The sequence below is a fragment of the Necator americanus genome, chromosome I (genome assembly GCF_031761385.1).
Source record: "Necator americanus strain Aroian chromosome I, whole genome shotgun sequence".
NCBI lineage: Eukaryota > Metazoa > Nematoda > Chromadorea > Rhabditida > Ancylostomatidae > Necator > Necator americanus.
Genome location: NC_087371.1, coordinates 18,867,959 through 18,884,703, shown reverse-complemented (window position 1 = coordinate 18,884,703; position 16,745 = coordinate 18,867,959). Strand labels below are relative to the sequence as shown.

The following is a 16,745-nucleotide window of genomic DNA, read 5'->3' as shown; positions in this document are numbered from 1 at the left end:
AAATTTAGTTCTGTCATTAATGGAGCGACTGCTGAAGGAAAGGACTAAAATGGCCAATATTCAGTACAGAATTCCAAGATAATGCTTCATATTCTACTTTTTTCCTTCTATATTACTAAGAATCGAACAAGGAAGCGTATTCATCCTTGGCATTCCTGCATGTATTGAGTCTGGATTACAGTCTGCGCAGGTGGTAACGCCGTTGAAATTTGTTTCTTTCTTGCAGGAAAGAATGTTTCGTTACTGTGTCTGCTAATGTTTTCCAAGAAAGAAATAAGTTCCACTGTTCTAAAAATTTGCTACAAAAATAGAGCAAATTAAGTGAAAATGGAAGAAAACATGGCCAGTACTTTGCAGATATATAAAGGTGTACATGTGTCCGCACCAATTCCGGTGGTGAAATGGTGCACAATTCTTCGCGATGTTTCCTCATCAATAGTGTCGGAATATATTGTGGATTTGGTCGAAAGATACGGAGAAGAACTTCTAGAAGAGCCCTTTCTACATCGAAGATTCCACTCATGGGTCGCTAGAAGCAGATGTATTTTAAGAAATAATTACCCTTTTCGCGTCTTCTCAAGTTTTTGGAAAGAAAAGAGATAATAGTGGGATAGATAGAAGCACTAGGACAGAAAAGATGATAGTAGTATCATAATGAGAGCAGTGTCAGTAAGTGTCCCAATAATTGAAATTTAGATACACGATAAATCGGTGACGAAGATCAGGATTAAAGGAGGATAACGGGAGACGCTGATCAATCGCTGCTGAGATCCGCCTACGCATTCAACTTTAATTCAGAATCGTTTGAGGTTTGTGTACACGCATGCAGCATTACAATGACCTGCGAGTACAAGCCGACGTGCCCAGTTGGTGCTTCAGGTCATTTATCGATCCCAGAAGGAACTCAGGTCATCTCTTGGGCGGTTTTGAACCACAGCCAAGCTTCTGACCGATTGCGCTTTACCCACCCGGCTGCAGATGAAGATAAATGTGATGAATACATTTGCTAGTATATACATACATATTTACTGATATTTCCTCCCGCCTTAACTTTCCACGATCAGAGCTGCATCAGTTTTTCTCAAGATTACAACTACATAGGTAAGTCGTAAGAGTTGTTGGTATTCCCATGAAACCTACATAGAAGTGGCTTACCTCATCGCCTGAATCATTAAACATGATAAAGAAAACGTTGAAGCGACAGATTGGGGCTAATGCTAATAAGGCTGGAAGCAGCCTTGAGAATCTCATCTCACATCTCCTCTGGCAAATGCAACGTCAATCAAATTGCCCACGTTTGGGCGCCTTTATGCGTTGATGCACAAGAATCCTGCAGTTACCGTCGTGCCGCGTGAATGATAGATTGCATCCAGTGCTCCACAAGAACAGCAGTAACTAATGTCGGAGTTAGGCGTGTGTCTGCTCTCTACTGCATCTTGTAACCCGTTTGATAGCAGTATTTTGTCATCAGACGTGCAACTGGCGTTGATGTATCTCCATCGTTGAGTATCTCGGCGCTGGTGTCCTTCTAAAGAGCTTGTGGAGGCGTGGTCTGAGAGAAACGTCGCGTCACGCCATTCCCTCAGGCCGCCTCAGACTCGATCGTGCTCGCTGCTCCGCTATGCCGCCTCTACCAAAAGCTCTTCTCATCCTAGCTCTGCTGTCAACGATTTTAGTCGTTTCCGCTGCACCGGCTACGGTAAGTAAGCAACTATGACCAATGCTTATTTGCTCTGCATTTGCATGCTGGAGGGTTTTAGTTGTCCTTTCCAAAAATTAAGGTGAAGAAAAGCCCAATGGGACCGCAGCCATTCCAACCGAGCTCTAGTGCTACTCTTCACATTTCAAGAACATAAGCACACACGAAATTATTTCTGAACTATTTGCACCGAGCATAATTGTTCGTATTCACGCATCCGCAGGATTGTGATTATAAACAAAGACCACTTTCCAGCATTTGAACATAACTGGTATTTCGTATGATTGAGAATTTACTTACAACTATTATTTATTATGATCATGCGGGTTCAGTAAGATTTTGTACTTTCGGAACTCTCGCAGTTAGCACCGATTTTTGTTAGATTCTGAAGATCCTGAAAGCATAATTCTGCTTAACTCAGCTGTGCAGCTACCACCAAGCCCCAGTGTGATTCTATTTTGTCTCCTCTTTGGCATGAAATTACAGAAGATGAATTTTTGAGTATGATGCACGATTGAGAAATGAGAGTGGTTGTTGCTCTCTTCTAGGAAAAGTAGATGACGACGGTTTTTTTTGTTCTGATCAGTAAAACAACTGTCAATTATATTGCAAGCTCGGTCTGGTTAAACTATCCTATCGAACTTGTTCTTCATCAAGTTCCCTGCGTTTTGAGTGAGGTCTGTCACGTGTATCGAATGTGACCATCCTTTCCTCTTTGTTCCGTTGCAAATGTGGTACTTATTTCAGCTCCGGCGCATCCGAAACACTACAACACACACGTGCATAGCTCTCTTGAACTTAGAAGCATCGACGTCTGAATTTTGGACATTTCAAGCATTTCAAGTTGTTCCTACATTACTTTGTACCTTAAAGGCATCACACCAAGAATCTAAGATGGTGCAGATTTCAGGTGGAGTATTCTTATAAGGGATAGTAGATTATGGAGAGGCCGCACAAGGCTGGCGCGCTGAAGTCGAACTCCTTGTTGAAAATAGTGCTCCATAACGCCCGAAGCCGTCTTCCGGGCCGTTTTTTACGGCAATTAGGAAGAAATGTACGGAATCACCCCCCTCTCCATAATCTACTATTCCGTATACGAATACTCCACCTGAAATCTGCACCACCTCAGATTCGTGGGGTGATGCCTTTAAGTAAGAAGGTATTCCGTGAGCATTGTGGGAAGCGACTGCTGCTAGTGCTCTTCGGTCTCTCCACATGTTTCTGTATCGATTCATTCGACTTCGCAGGCACCAACGATGCTTTCGCTTCGTTACACGATGCAGTGGTTGAAATTACTTTCGTCTTATGAATATTCCGAGATGTTAGGGGCTTTAGAAACTTAATTGAAAGGATTCACGTCCACAGTTTAGGAGCATGAAAAACGGAAAGCGGAAGCTTTTCCCAGAATGGTGTTTGCTGAATTCTCTGATTGGATCCATATCTCGCGGCTACGCGCAAACAAAACATTCGACCCCATGTTGGTTCACAGGGTGTTGTCCCCGAGGCGCTTTTCTCCATGGTTTTCCGTGCTTATATGAAATGCGTTATGTCGGAGAGCTGCCCATTGCATTAAGCGGATCCGTCAATGTCGTCCGCTATCCACATGCATAGATATTCACGCGGTAGTCTTTAATCTCGAACGACTACCAGTTCACTGCCGAGTTCCAAGTCCGATTAAATTCTGGCTGCTGGATTGGCGTTGCATTGCTGCAGTCTCAGTGAACTGCGCTTTTCTGTTCTTCAGAATGATGACTCTGTCTAGAGGATTGAACTCTGCAACTTGTTGTAGAACAGGAAATGAGGGGAGGAACTGCGGAAATAATACACTCCAAAATGGTTACGTGATTTCCTTGGATGGGTTCACGAAATGGAGGAAATCTGAGAGAAATTCTTGTTTCCTTCTGTAAACTTCTCGAAGGCTCACTGTTCATATTAAAAAAAATTCGTTGAATTCAGAAATTAGAAAAATCGAAGAGCATGAAATCGTAGATGCGAAGAATATTCTAATCCTTGCCTTGAGAACTGAACGACCCACTTAAGGGAATTCTTGTGAATACATTCTGAATAACTATTCCCGTTACACAACTAACACCACATTTTTTTTCTTCATCTATATATTAAGAAGTCACGCATGACTATTTCTCTTAGCCAGTGAGAGAAGATTGTTGTTCTCACGTCCATTTACCGATACGGTATCGTTTTGTGCATTTTTCCAAGAATAAAGCGTAAAAACAGTGGGAATAAGAAGGAGCAAATTGGATTCCAGTTAAAGCATTGCCAGTGTATTCCTTCAAGAGGATCTCGCCTGTTGTCCAAACCGTGTATGTGAACTTTGATGTGTACTAAAATTTGCATCGTATGTGAGAGATCATGAATAACCACATTTCAGTAAGGGGAACCCAGTAATTACAAATGCAACATTCAGTACTTTGTGACTTCATCCAGGTTATTGAGCGCAAAAATATCATGATTACTGAAGAGTTCTTGTGAAAATTCCAAATATGTTATCAAGTTGACGACTGCTAAACAATTTCTAACTGAATAATATGTAAAATACTGCACTCTTACATAACAAACATTGGGAGTAATGAAGTGAGAATCCGGTGAATTTTGCAGCAAACCTTTCAGAAGTTGTATGGGACCCATGTTGAGATCCATTTAGTGAAGTTTCTTATCATTTCACATTAGACATCCGCACATTGTCTGAAATTTCTCATAAGCCTTCCATGGTCCAACGTTCAAGATCTGTGGTTATCTCCCCAGTTTCGCGGGAATCCGAAATATTGCGTTGCAAGGAGCTTCTTGACCTGTTCTTTGAGTGAAAGCTTTTTTTATTTCTAAAAAAAAAGAAGGGTTCAGGAACAATTGCTAGCTATGTAGTCCCGCAGCAGAAATGTTTAATTGCCCGTAAAGCATAGTGTTTTTCGCAGGTAAGAGAAGTTGTTTTTACTGTTATCTAAGACCTATTATTTCCACATAAGTAATGGTTTGCTCGAGACTGAACGCCTATGGTTGCAGAATTTATGTTTCTCATAAACCCTCTTAAAAAAGCCCCCACCACCTCGTCTACTGTACCTGTAAGAGCTTCTATATCGAGAAATAATTTAAGAATTTCTCTTATCGGCGTTTGTTTCTCTTCTCTAGCCATGCTAATCGTATGTGAGTTGCTCTACATGCAGAGTTAATCACAAGTTCCGTCTTAGTCCCGAATCACGGGATCAGATCTCTAATCGGGATTTTAACAGCGTGGTTAGCTACTTTCATATCAATTACCCTCTACAGGTTCCACGTTGCGCTGTCCACGTGAAATCGAAAGGAATGTTCTTAAAGGGAAAGTCACGTCCACATTCTGTTCATAATGGATGAACATGAGGATGCATGGGTATTAGGAAAACGAGTGAAACTTCGAAGGAAAGCGCTCAAAAAGTGGAAGGCTCTGTTGTCGATTACTGAGGAGATTCTTCTTGTCTACTCTTTACTCGATTCTGTTTTTATTTTAAAGGCATCACCCAACGAATCCGAGGTGGTACGGATTTCAGGTGGAGTATTCCCATACGGGATAGTAGGTTATGGAGAGTGGGTAAGTCCGTCCATTTCTTCCTAGTTGCCGTAAAAAATGGTCCGGAAGATGCGGCGCGTGCACAGGGCTGGCGCGCTCCAGTCGAACTCGTTGTAGAAAATAGCGCGCCGGAACGCTCAAAGCCGTGTCTTCGGGGCTGTTTTTTTTACGGCAATTAGGAAGAAATGGACGGAATCAACCTTCTCTCCATAGTCTACGACTCCGTATAGGAACTCTCCATCTGAAATCCGTACCACCTCAGATTCGTGGGGTGATGCCTTTAAAAAACTGGTCAAAAAAGTGTAAACTACCTTCCTTATGCGGATTAACTTCCTCTAATTTAATCTTCGTGATCCAAGACTTCATTCCATTCTTTCGCTTAAATTTGCTCCACTCAAACTGACTTATCCATAAAATTGTTGGAAAATTTCAATTGGTCATTGAAAATTATTGAATAATTGAGATTTTCCGGCAATTATTGAAAATGAAATTTGATACATTCAGGATTTGTGAGAGTGTGTGAGTTTCCTACTATACCAATGAACCTCTTGCAGAATTTTCGTGAATTAATGCCTGTGGATGCCAATGGAAGCATAAAGGAAGCTTTTGAAGGGCCTGCTCTTACGAAAACATTCAAGAGCGCCATCAATTCTCTCCAAACAAAAAGATTAGATTTTCCTATTGTACGTTCAAACTCTGTTTTTAGTTCTCCTTCTAGTTTCCGGTCAAACACCACTCTGATTTTGAATGATTACAGCTGTGGGCACGTAAGCAGAGGCACTTGACCTTAGATCCATTCTACTTCATTTTCACCTTTTTTCACTTTTCCTGCATTTCTCACATCACAATAAGAACAAACCATTAGAAACCCTCTGGAGGTTGTTGCGATGAAAACGCCGCTCATTTTCTACTTTCAGAATATCTAGAGTTACTTTCTGCGGCAAAGGGAAATGACCAGGTTTCTAGGACCAGGAAACTTTCGCCTAGGTAGTCACAGCTAAATTGTGGTACATATTTCCAGCACCATATTGACACAGCCACTTTGTAACAATTTTTAGAAGTAAAGTACATAAAAATAGGGATTCGACTGAAGATATTAACCCAAGTAGATCAGTTAAGCACAACAACGTGCAGGATATTTTCAGATTCTTTAGGCTCAGTTATGTGTCAGCTGTTATTGCTTCCATACCGTGTTCAGCTTTCGTTGTTAGAATTTTAGTTTGCTTGACTGCAGGCAAATATATAAGTTGAGTACTGCGTATAAATTTCTCAATAAACAAAACTTAAATGCAATACGATTGCAGGAAGCTGCGGTGTTTACAAGCTGCGAAAGTGTAGGACTATTTTGTTTGTATTCATTTTCACAAATGGAGAGATTCCTTACTTATGGTTTTGCTTTTCTCTTTTAAGAAGTAGTAAGCGGGAGCTTAGTTCAAGACATGGTCCGCCGAAATTCACGCTAATTGACACATAGGTGATTTTGTCGTAGGCGCCGATAGTGTGAACAGGTGCTAGAAGTCGATGCAATTTCGTTTGTGAATTGGATTATGTCGGATGCGGGAAAGTTCAATGTTCGAAGTACAGTGATGAGATAAATGAGTGTGCACACCACAACTGTGGTATTTTTTACAGGAAGTCTCACAAAAATAAAAATGAGTAGATAGAGATAAAATATAAACAAGCGGATCAACTGCGGATTTCTCCGTTGCGTTGAATGTTCTTCTACCTGAATTTGAATTTGTGGTTGGTTTTTCTTATAGCAACGCTTTCCACACTGATTCAGAGAAATTCGATGGCGTGGATGACTTGGCATAATCCAGCGCAAGTCCTCTATAGGAATTGCCTTTGGGACGAAAGCATCTCGAGTTCCCCTCCTTCGACGAGTTATTCCGTCTTCAATTGAGGCTCATTCGGACCCCACCATGGAATCTGCATCTGTGGCGTGAATATTCCCCCAACGTAAAACGCGCCTGCTGCAAATCAATTCTAAGGGTATTTACTGCTATAAAAGTTATTTATAAATGAAGGCACCAACATTGAGTGGACTGCTAAGAACGAATAGACGTCGAGGGGAAAAACAACCAACGGCTCGGCTTTCCATTTGCTATACACTAGCCTGACCAGTACGATCTCTTGTTAGCGAATAAGCGTTCCCAAGGGCATTTGGCAGCAAAACCTCATTAGAACAATAGGATTCGATTCAGAAATGGGACCCCATCGGTTTCAATTTTTTTTTGAGAGGAAAAATGTAATGTGCATTCTGGCCTTATGCAAGACTGCCAAAATCTGCAGTTAGTCAGCACCAAAGAGAAGATTTCTGGTTCAGGGAAAGAAAATTGTTATATATGCATTTACTTACTTACTTACTTACTTACTTGTTACTAACATTAGGTGTGTTTTGTGAAGCAGATTTTATCAGAAGTCATTAAACCAAAAAGAAACGAGAACAACCCATTTTTACTCTAATGTTAGGAAAATACTTCTTGAAAAATATGATGATTTTTCCTCTTTCAGGGCGGGAAAGTTGCATCGAAAGGTTCGAGTCTCAAAACACATGGTGAGCAGAATTTTCCCTTTCTTTCTCTTCGAAATAAAGTAAATTCAGACGTACTGTTTCATTCAAAAGAAATTCTGCAAGAGAACTGAATTGCTCTTGATTAGCTTCACTTCTCTGAAAATCCAATGATATCTCCATTACAGTGAAAACGTGTATGCGGTAGAAAACATTGTACATTCACGAAAATACATGAAGAAATCCCTCCGATATCATACATGTGTGCAAGATTTGTTGTGAATTATCAAGGGACTAATCAGAAGGAAGCGCCGCAGACACCACTAATTTCGCGAGATGAGAAAAAAGTCAGCAAGTGTGATGGTTCTTTGAGGTACCTCAAGCTGATTGCGAAATTCCTGGCACATTTGAGTTTTCAACACCTATGATAATCACGTTTCACGTAAGAAAAATCATTATGCAATGTGAAAGGCAAAATACTATTGCAAGTGTTACACCATTTACCAAATCCCTACGCTTATATGCAGTGCTTACTGTGATGAAATCACTACCGCAAGAATTCATCTAATATCCGTTTGTATTCACTGAAGCAAAAAATGAAACGTAACCCGCCACCGCAAGTCAACTAAACCGAAAACCTTGTAATCGAGATCGTAAAGTAACCTGAGATTTATTTTGTACTCACTCTGAACTCCATTTCCTTGCTCTGAGCAGATCTGCCTTGTCGCCACCCACTGTCGCCAGGTTTATTTGGTTTCTTGATCCTGTGTTTAGGAACCAACATCTTTTATGGCTGCAGCATGAGGTGAAATTCAAGATGTACTTTTTTCAATCTTATGGAAGTCTCATATCGAATCGCAATATCACAGCATATTACAGCGCTGAAAAGCAATCAGGAAAATCGTCAGGCACTGTCCCTCCTGAATGCCTCTATTTTATACGCTACGAAAAAAAACCCTTGTGAAGGCAACAAATAACATTTTTTCTTATTAACGATTACTTTGTGGGCAAATTGCATCAGAGTAGTAGCCACAACAGTATGAGAGATAATTGCATTGCGGAGTTTTAGAGGTCTGTGTGTAGGCGCTAGTTGATGATTGGGAACTCATCGTAGGTAGCAGTGAGGGACATTTTGAGCCAGAGGTCATTGGCTGTATATTATATATATTATATGTATATTCTGGAATTGGGTGAATCTCTGTTGTCGGCTAAACTTATCGAAGTGTCGTGTTCAGAAAAGGTCTGTGTTCCGAAGGGGATTTAATGTCGAGAAAAATCGCACGTGCTGTGTGAAGCCGGGATTAGGCTGTCGAGAGTGATTAGTTTCTCTCGCACTGACAAGGGAAGCTTTCTCGCATGTAATGCATCTTTTAGATGCAGACACGGCAGACACAGGATTACTTCTTTGTTAATCCAGTAGCGGGAGAAGAATGGACGAAATTAACTGGAAGTGGCAAAAAGAATAGATCTTTCAAACTGTAAAAGATTGAGTCGGACGTTTCGAATGTATTTTTTTCAAAATTTGCCTGCATTGTGGCATCTAACCTAGAGGAATCTAAGGAATTCCATCAGGCTATGATCCTAATGCTGTTCATTTGTAGTGTTGCGTATTTCACTGTATAACTCGTGGTTATTAGATGCTTGCAATTCAACCTGCAGTTGGATTAATCAAGTATAAGATTTTTTCGGTTCATTAAAAGCTCAAAAACATCATTTGTGCAGCCTGAATAATTGAATACCCTTTAATTTCTGATAGTTGAATAACCCTACCCAAACCTAGCAATGCTTTATGAATATTTGAGCAAGCTTTACGATAGTCTTCTAACCTCATTCGTTTGTTTACTAACAATAACAGTTACTCATGCGTGACAGATTACCTTGTCTTACTGTGACAAATGGAGGGCAACTTATGTTCGAAAAAACACTTCATCCTTCAAAAGCTGCTCGATTGATGGACCCTTCATTCTTTAAAAAAACCAAGGATTAAAGAAAGACGCGGACTTTTGCTACGGCAAATATTTCGCATGACTTCCGAAAGAATGATTCGTGGCATACTTTTTGCAGCTGAAGCCATTCGACTAAAACTTATGTAAAACCGCGTTAGTACTGGAAGACAGTCAAAAGTGTTTAATTTCTATGCTTCTGTGGATTTCTGTCTTTATATAAAACTTTTCTTCTTCAGCAAAATCATTGTCGGACAAGAAGAAATCGTTGCGGAGGGGCAAACGACAGGTTGCGTTTGCGGATGTTGGAGGCGACGATGCCACAGAGGAGGCGCTTATTCGGCAGCAACTTTCTCGTAAGCTGCATTCAATCTTACACAAACGTCAATCTTATACTTCTGCAAAGTCATATTCTCCTCAATATTGAATTAAACGGTTGGAACTCCCCCAGAGCAAACGATTTGCTTCTCAGCCACAACAAATTCGATCGTCTAGTAAAACACACTAGCCCTGGAGCAGTAATAACTCGATAATAAGGTGGAGAACTGCGGATATGCGTACTCATTGATTCACAGCATGGACACTTATGAGACATTGGCCGCGGGGGAATCCGGAGCAATCACGAAGCTCGCTCAAATCTGTTATGTGCAATATGACAAAGTTGGCAGATTTCTAGAGAAGGGCATGGGATTGTGATCAGCATTCGTGTCATAGTGTTCCGACAGAGTAATGCTACAATAAGTTGGTCATGAATATTGGATATTAGTATAATATGAATGACATAAAATGAATCATTCAAAACCCAAAAATCCAAAAAATCTCAAAAAAAAAGAAGCGAATAAGTCACTTTTAGAACTAGTCTGTTCAGTTTTCCCCTTTTAAAAATACAAAAGCAGAGAAACTTCTAAGGTACAAGGTAGAACTTCGTGTGGATTTTCAACGAAACTAAGTAGATTTAAACTATACTTCAAAAAGTCCACCAAGGAGAAATTCATAAGGAGTTAACTAGCAAAAGAAATTTTATCTCACTGTTTATTCGGTTACTTGGTCAAGTTGCCAGGCATCTGATAAGAATCATGATACTTTCTCGAGTGTTGGTTTGGGGAGAAAGATCAAAGCCTCATTTCTGACGTCACTCATAATAACTGAATTCATGCCATTTTACGATATGATGCACAGCGCAGCACTTTTCTAGACGAAGGTTAAATACTTTCAAAAATAAACACTCTGAAGAACAAGTTTAAAGTGTTGATTTGCAATTTCGCATTTAACACACGCAAAGAGATAAGAGATAAGCGTAAGATCAGAAGCAAAAATTAGAGTAATGTTTCATTCTATATAGTTCCGTTAAAATCTGCATTATCTTCTACCTTGTACTTTAAAGGCATCACCCCACGAATCTCTGTGGTGGTGCAGATGTGTTCAGGTGGAGTATTCGTATACGGGATGGGAGACTATGGAGAGGGGGGTGATTCCGTCAGTTTCTTCCTAATTGCCGTAAAAAACGGCCCGGAAGATGCGGCGCCGCACAAAGCTGGCGCGCTCCAGTCGAACTCCTTGTAGAAAATAGTGCGCCAGTACGCCTGAAGCCGTATCTTCCGGGCCATTTTTTACGGCAATTAAGAAGAAATGGAAAAGAAGGAGTCACCCCCCTCTCCATAGTCTCCCATCCCGTATACGAATACTTCACCTGAAATCTGTACCACCTCAGATTCGTGGAGTGATGCCTTTAAAATTTCATTGTTCTTGTATTTTTAAAAGGGAAAGGCTGAACAGAACAGTTCTAAAATTGACTTATTCGCTTCGAATTGAGAGCCGGTGCTGTTTTGAAATTTTGTACAAGAGAACGAAATACATCTCATACTTACACACATGAAAGACAAAATGCTTGCGTTAATCAGTCCTTTTGGGATGCTGCAGCGCATCGAAATTCACTATCATCTATCATATCTATCATCACATATATGCATATGCGCATCTATCGTATCTAGTTTCACACGGTCCAACCAGCGAATCCTTAGCCTCCCGCGCCCCTTCACGCCTGGAACGTCGATCTTCAGAGCGGTTTTGGCAACAGAACTTTCCTAGTCGCCGCAAGACGCGACCAAACCATCTCAGTCGCGGTTATCGGTTATCGGGACGGTATCTTCTCAGTTATCGGGACCACGCCGAAGATAGAGAGTACAGTGTACTTTGCCTTTTAGCGTTACACCTATCCCTCATCTCAACATGCGCATCTCCATAGCGTGCAACACTCTTTCCAAGGCTTTTGTCGTTGGCCAGCACTCGCATCCGTAAATGGCAGCAGGACGTACAACCGTTCCTTCTACTTCAGTCGAACAAGGACTTTCTTGACGTACAGTGAACAAGGACTTTCTTGACGTACATGCGCTTGTTGCCATTTTCCATTTCATCTATGCCGCATTAACATGTGCTCGACCTTCTTGATCAATGTCCCCTGTGGAAGACACTTTGGATCCAAGGTACTGGAAACAACCCACTTTGTCTAATTCCGTGCCATCGACACGAATTGAACCATCCTGTATACTTGGTCCGCACTCCTTGTACTCAGGTTTTGATACATTGAGGCGCAGTCCATGTTGCTGCAGCCGATCCTTTCAAGACTGTACTTTTTTTTAAGATCATCTCCGACGCGAGCATGACAGAGATCGGCAAAGAGTAGGGTCCACGGATGCCGCTTTTGGATTTCCTTCGTTATCGTTTCCATGCACACTATGAACAGCAGAGGTGAGAGTAATGAACCCTGATGAACCCCTACTTGTACAGGGAATGGCCTGCTTGTTTCAGCAGCGCACCTACAACGTTGGTAGGCTTCGCACAATCATCCACCGCTCATATTCTTCTGATACTCTATGCCACCTCATGGACATCCATAACAGCTCATGTGGGACACGGTCGAAACCTTTTTCGAGATCGAGAAAAGCAAGGTGCACACTGCGGTTCTTCTTTCGATGTTTCTCCAGAAGGATGCGGACAGCATCCATAGTGCTGCAGTCCTTCAAAAAGCCGCACTGGTTGAGTGAAACACTGGCAATCTTCCTCAGACGAACTTCTAGGATACGCTCAAAAACCTTAATTGTATTGCACAGCAGTCATATAGAACTGTATCAACGATGTCTTCTTTCCCTTTCCAGATAGGCACCGTCACGAAAGTTTGCCAAACGTCTGAAGTCCGTCTGCAACGATCTTGTTGAGTAGAGTTGCGAGGCACACGGACCCTAGATCTCCTAGCAGCTTCCAGACATCAGTAGGTATGGACCGGTTGCCTTGTTCGACTTCATTTTTCTGAGGGCAGCACTGACTTTGACGGCAATAATTGGCAAAACAGGACCTTCAATGCTGGGAATAGTTGGGATGGGAGGATGGCAGAACTCTTCGTCACACAAGTGATTGTAGTACTTTCGCCTCCTCTACAGGATCTCAACAGAGCGACGCAGAACGGCTCCATTAGCTCCCTTGACGATCTTTGTGTGCCCCATATCCAACGTTGAGTGTCGACGTGTTCTCATTGAACGATACTGCCCGCTCGCCTTTTCTGGCATCAAGTGTGACGTACACAGCCTTATAGCGTTCGACTTCGCCTTGGAGACTGCCTTCTTAGCCTCTCTCTTCGCCGCTAGGTAAGCACCCCGATCTTCAGCCCACCAGAGTTTATATTTGGGCTTCTTTTCACGAATTGCCTCCTGAACGTCCTCGTTCCAAAGCCACGTAGCCTTTTGTATGTTAGGCTTACCTAGAGTGGTCTTTTCCAAAGTGTTCTCCGCGGTCAAACGTATGACGCTGGAGGTAGACGACCACATCTCCTCCACACTACGAGTAGGGTGGGGAAGTGTAGATGGAGCCACGGACGCGAAGAATACCTCCTTTCGATCCTTCAGAGTCGACCATTTGATGCGTTGTTTCAGTCCTTGGATGTCTCTTCCTTGGACAGAAGATTTTCAAGTCAAGGACGAGAAGATTATGTTGGGCGGTGACATGGTCTGTAGGGATGACTTTTGAATCCTGAAGAAGCCAACGATCTCCAGCATGCTCCAGGATTCGCAACCCGTCGTCGTTACGAGCTCCATAGCCGTATCCTCCATGACAACTTTCGAAGCCATCTTTCCGAGAAACGACATGTCCGTTGAAGTCTCCTCCGATTAGAAGTACTTCTTCGCCTTCCAAGGGTTGAACCTACAGCTTCAGATCTTCCCAAAAACGCATCTTCTCTTCTTCACTACAGCCCACCTGTGGCGCATAAGCAGAAACGACTCGCAATTCCACTTCTGTGTCTTTTTTATAGTCATAAGGAGATCCAGTAGTCGAGCCACCGCTGTGATGCTGTTTCTAAACGTCTCGTTCAGTATGACACCAACGCCTTTACGATTTGATGTGTCGTGGTAGATGAGCTTGTAGCCATCGCCTAATTCCCTTGACTTGGAACCTTTCCGTCGAGTTTCAGTTACACAGCATATGTCAACACGGCATTTTCTGAGACTGTCTGCCAGTTCACAACTTCTCCCGGTAAGCGTCCCAACATAGAAGACATAGTAGGCAACGTTAAGTGTTGCCAGATGCATTGGATGTTGTTGGCGATGGCGGATTAACTTCGTTGGCCGACCATGTCCTCAAATCGGTAGCCCTGGCATATTTGCCTCATTACCCAGGGAGGGCAATGTGCGTCGCTTATGGGGGACGCCCCAGCTTCTGAAGAAGACATAGTAGACATTAGTAGTATGACGCGAAGGGGGTGTTGTCCTCGGTCGGCCTGTCGCACTAGCAAGCTAGCAACCTGGCACCGGAATCGTCGTTCTACCTCCTTACTTAACTAGCCTGTAGCCTCGGTCCAAGGACCGGGCTACTAGCCGGACAGCTTTGTGGCATGGCTACCGAGACGAAGTCTCGCCACCATAGCTGCCCGACGGCCATGACCACCGCTGCGCCGCTTTAAGGCGTGAGGTACGATTTGCCGCAGATTTCACTTTCGGTTAGAAATTCCGAGCTCTGGGTTGTGAATAGCACTTCGTTAATTCTTCATCTCAATACAGTGGGAATCTTTAAAATTGAGAGGACGAAGCTTTTCTTAAAAATGCTGGACCAGTTATCCTCTGGTGCGCAGCTATTTTCAATTCAAACGTGTCCAAAGGTACTTCGTCGTCTGGGAAAATCTTTTTTCTCTCTTTGGTTTCTTTGGGAAACGAGTGTCCATTGAAAGTTGAAACCTCTTCTGCCGCTGCCACTTCAATTACGAAGCTCTTGAAAACTTTCGAAACTCCAAATGGAAGTCCCATTTGCAGAGTGGTTCTACTTAAGTACGTCCTACCTTCAAAATCCAACTTTCGTGGAACTATTAGTCATTACTAATGTCACCAGCTGTGCAAAATAAAAGTTCACAAAAACTTCGGTGTATCCTATTTTCGCTTTTTAACTTCGCTTTGACGACAAGCACCAAATTTTGAAGAAGTCAGTGTTTTCTTTATGTTACTATTCAATGACGATCATTCTAATTTGAAATTTCAACAACACTGACAAAAATCTCTTTAATACATAGTTCGATACCGTGATACGGTTACCCTCGAGCCTTTAAAAGAGAACATTGCTCCCCTAGCATACTTCGCTGCGTCAATTTTTTAAAGAGTTAGAACCTTCCACGTTTTTTTTTGTGGTGTGATAATTTTACTGTGTCCATGACAGCAGCATTAATTCATGATGAATACACACCACCGAAAATCTTCATAATAATAAGCTTTCCTTGTGTACTATCACTAAATGACTGTCCATGGATGGATTGATCGAAGACAGTTACTATTGTGAAGTGGTAACATTCGCACCGCATAACTCACTTTTTTTTTCTTTTTTATTCTGAAAATTCGAACCGTCGAATTAACGAAAGTTTTGTAACTTAATTGCGTTAGAAGGTTCTCCTAGTGAGCATTCGTTTCGAGACTCCGAAAATCCAGTACTAGATATAGCCTGGATATCTTACTCAACAGGTGACATTTGACAACTACCTCCCCCCGCACTTGAGTGCAAAACATCAGGTGTGTGTTGATGCCAAGAATTTTTTGTTCACGTACTTGTTTTGTATGAATTATTGAGGCAGTAGTGATGGTCTCTTGCTCAATTTTTCCAATGTACAAAAGACTTTGCTGTTAAGCAGTTCGAAATAAAAATAATTCACAATTTATGTGGATGGGTTAGAAGGCGAGAATATTGTTGCTACTCTAGCTCATACTTTTTTGACAGAAGCACTGCAGCGAAGAGGCGTTTGTCACTGCAGATTGAAGATGAAAGTACACGCAAAGTTATACACTAGAAAAATATGCAATCAGAGAGCTTCTGCTCAGAAAATCTGATTTGTTTCATTTGCAGAGCTGTCAGACAGCGAGCTTGCCGCTTTGGCAAATATAGTGAGAGGCGAGATGGATCGTTATGTGGAGCCGGAATTCGTTGCCGTTCCACAATACGAAATAATAGAGATTCCGGACGAATATTTAGAAGAGGCGGCAGTAATGGAACCATTTCCAAGAGACCGAAGATCGATGCCGACAGATTGGGCCACAGTTGCAGCTGCGGCTGCTGAGGAACAAGAGATGAACGAGCCGGGGGTGAGCTGAAGACTTTTGCTTGTGGAATGGAGATAAAAAGAGACAAACGTATTCTGTTTGCAGTATATCGTGCTTCCCGAAGAAGCGGTAATAGAGGCGTTGGAAGAAGAGCAGGATGAACAGGAGCTGAGGGATCGAATCGCTGAAATTGCGCAGATCCTTAACGAACGTGCTACAAGACGATCTCGACTGCTTTGAACTTCAACACCTGCTCTATCTTAACCTTTATCCATGCTTCAGATCTATTCCATCTCAGATCTCAGCTAATGGCCGACTGCTGTTGCTATCTTGTTTGTTTCACAGTTCTCCTACGGTTATATGTCAGTCGAAGTTGTTTATCAGCTCTGACTCCATCCATGTTTCGGATTTTTCTAGTGTCCAACACTGTAGTGAACAGTAATAATCTATTCTTCTTTTAAATTGC

General features: G+C 42.2%; 1 protein-coding gene across 1 annotated transcript; it reads left to right on the top strand.

Moving 5' to 3' along the window:
• Window positions 1-1,621: 1,621 nt before the first annotated feature.
• On the top strand, window positions 1,622-16,519 carry RB195_006148 (uncharacterized protein; the record flags this gene model as incomplete). Its single annotated transcript, XM_064179050.1, has 5 exons — window positions 1,622-1,699; window positions 7,773-7,815; window positions 9,953-10,069; window positions 16,086-16,321; window positions 16,385-16,519. The coding sequence occupies 5 exons, from the start codon at window positions 1,622-1,624 to the stop codon at window positions 16,517-16,519; spliced, it is 609 nt and encodes a 202-aa protein (XP_064036041.1).
• Between the last annotated feature and the right edge of the window lie 226 nt (window positions 16,520-16,745).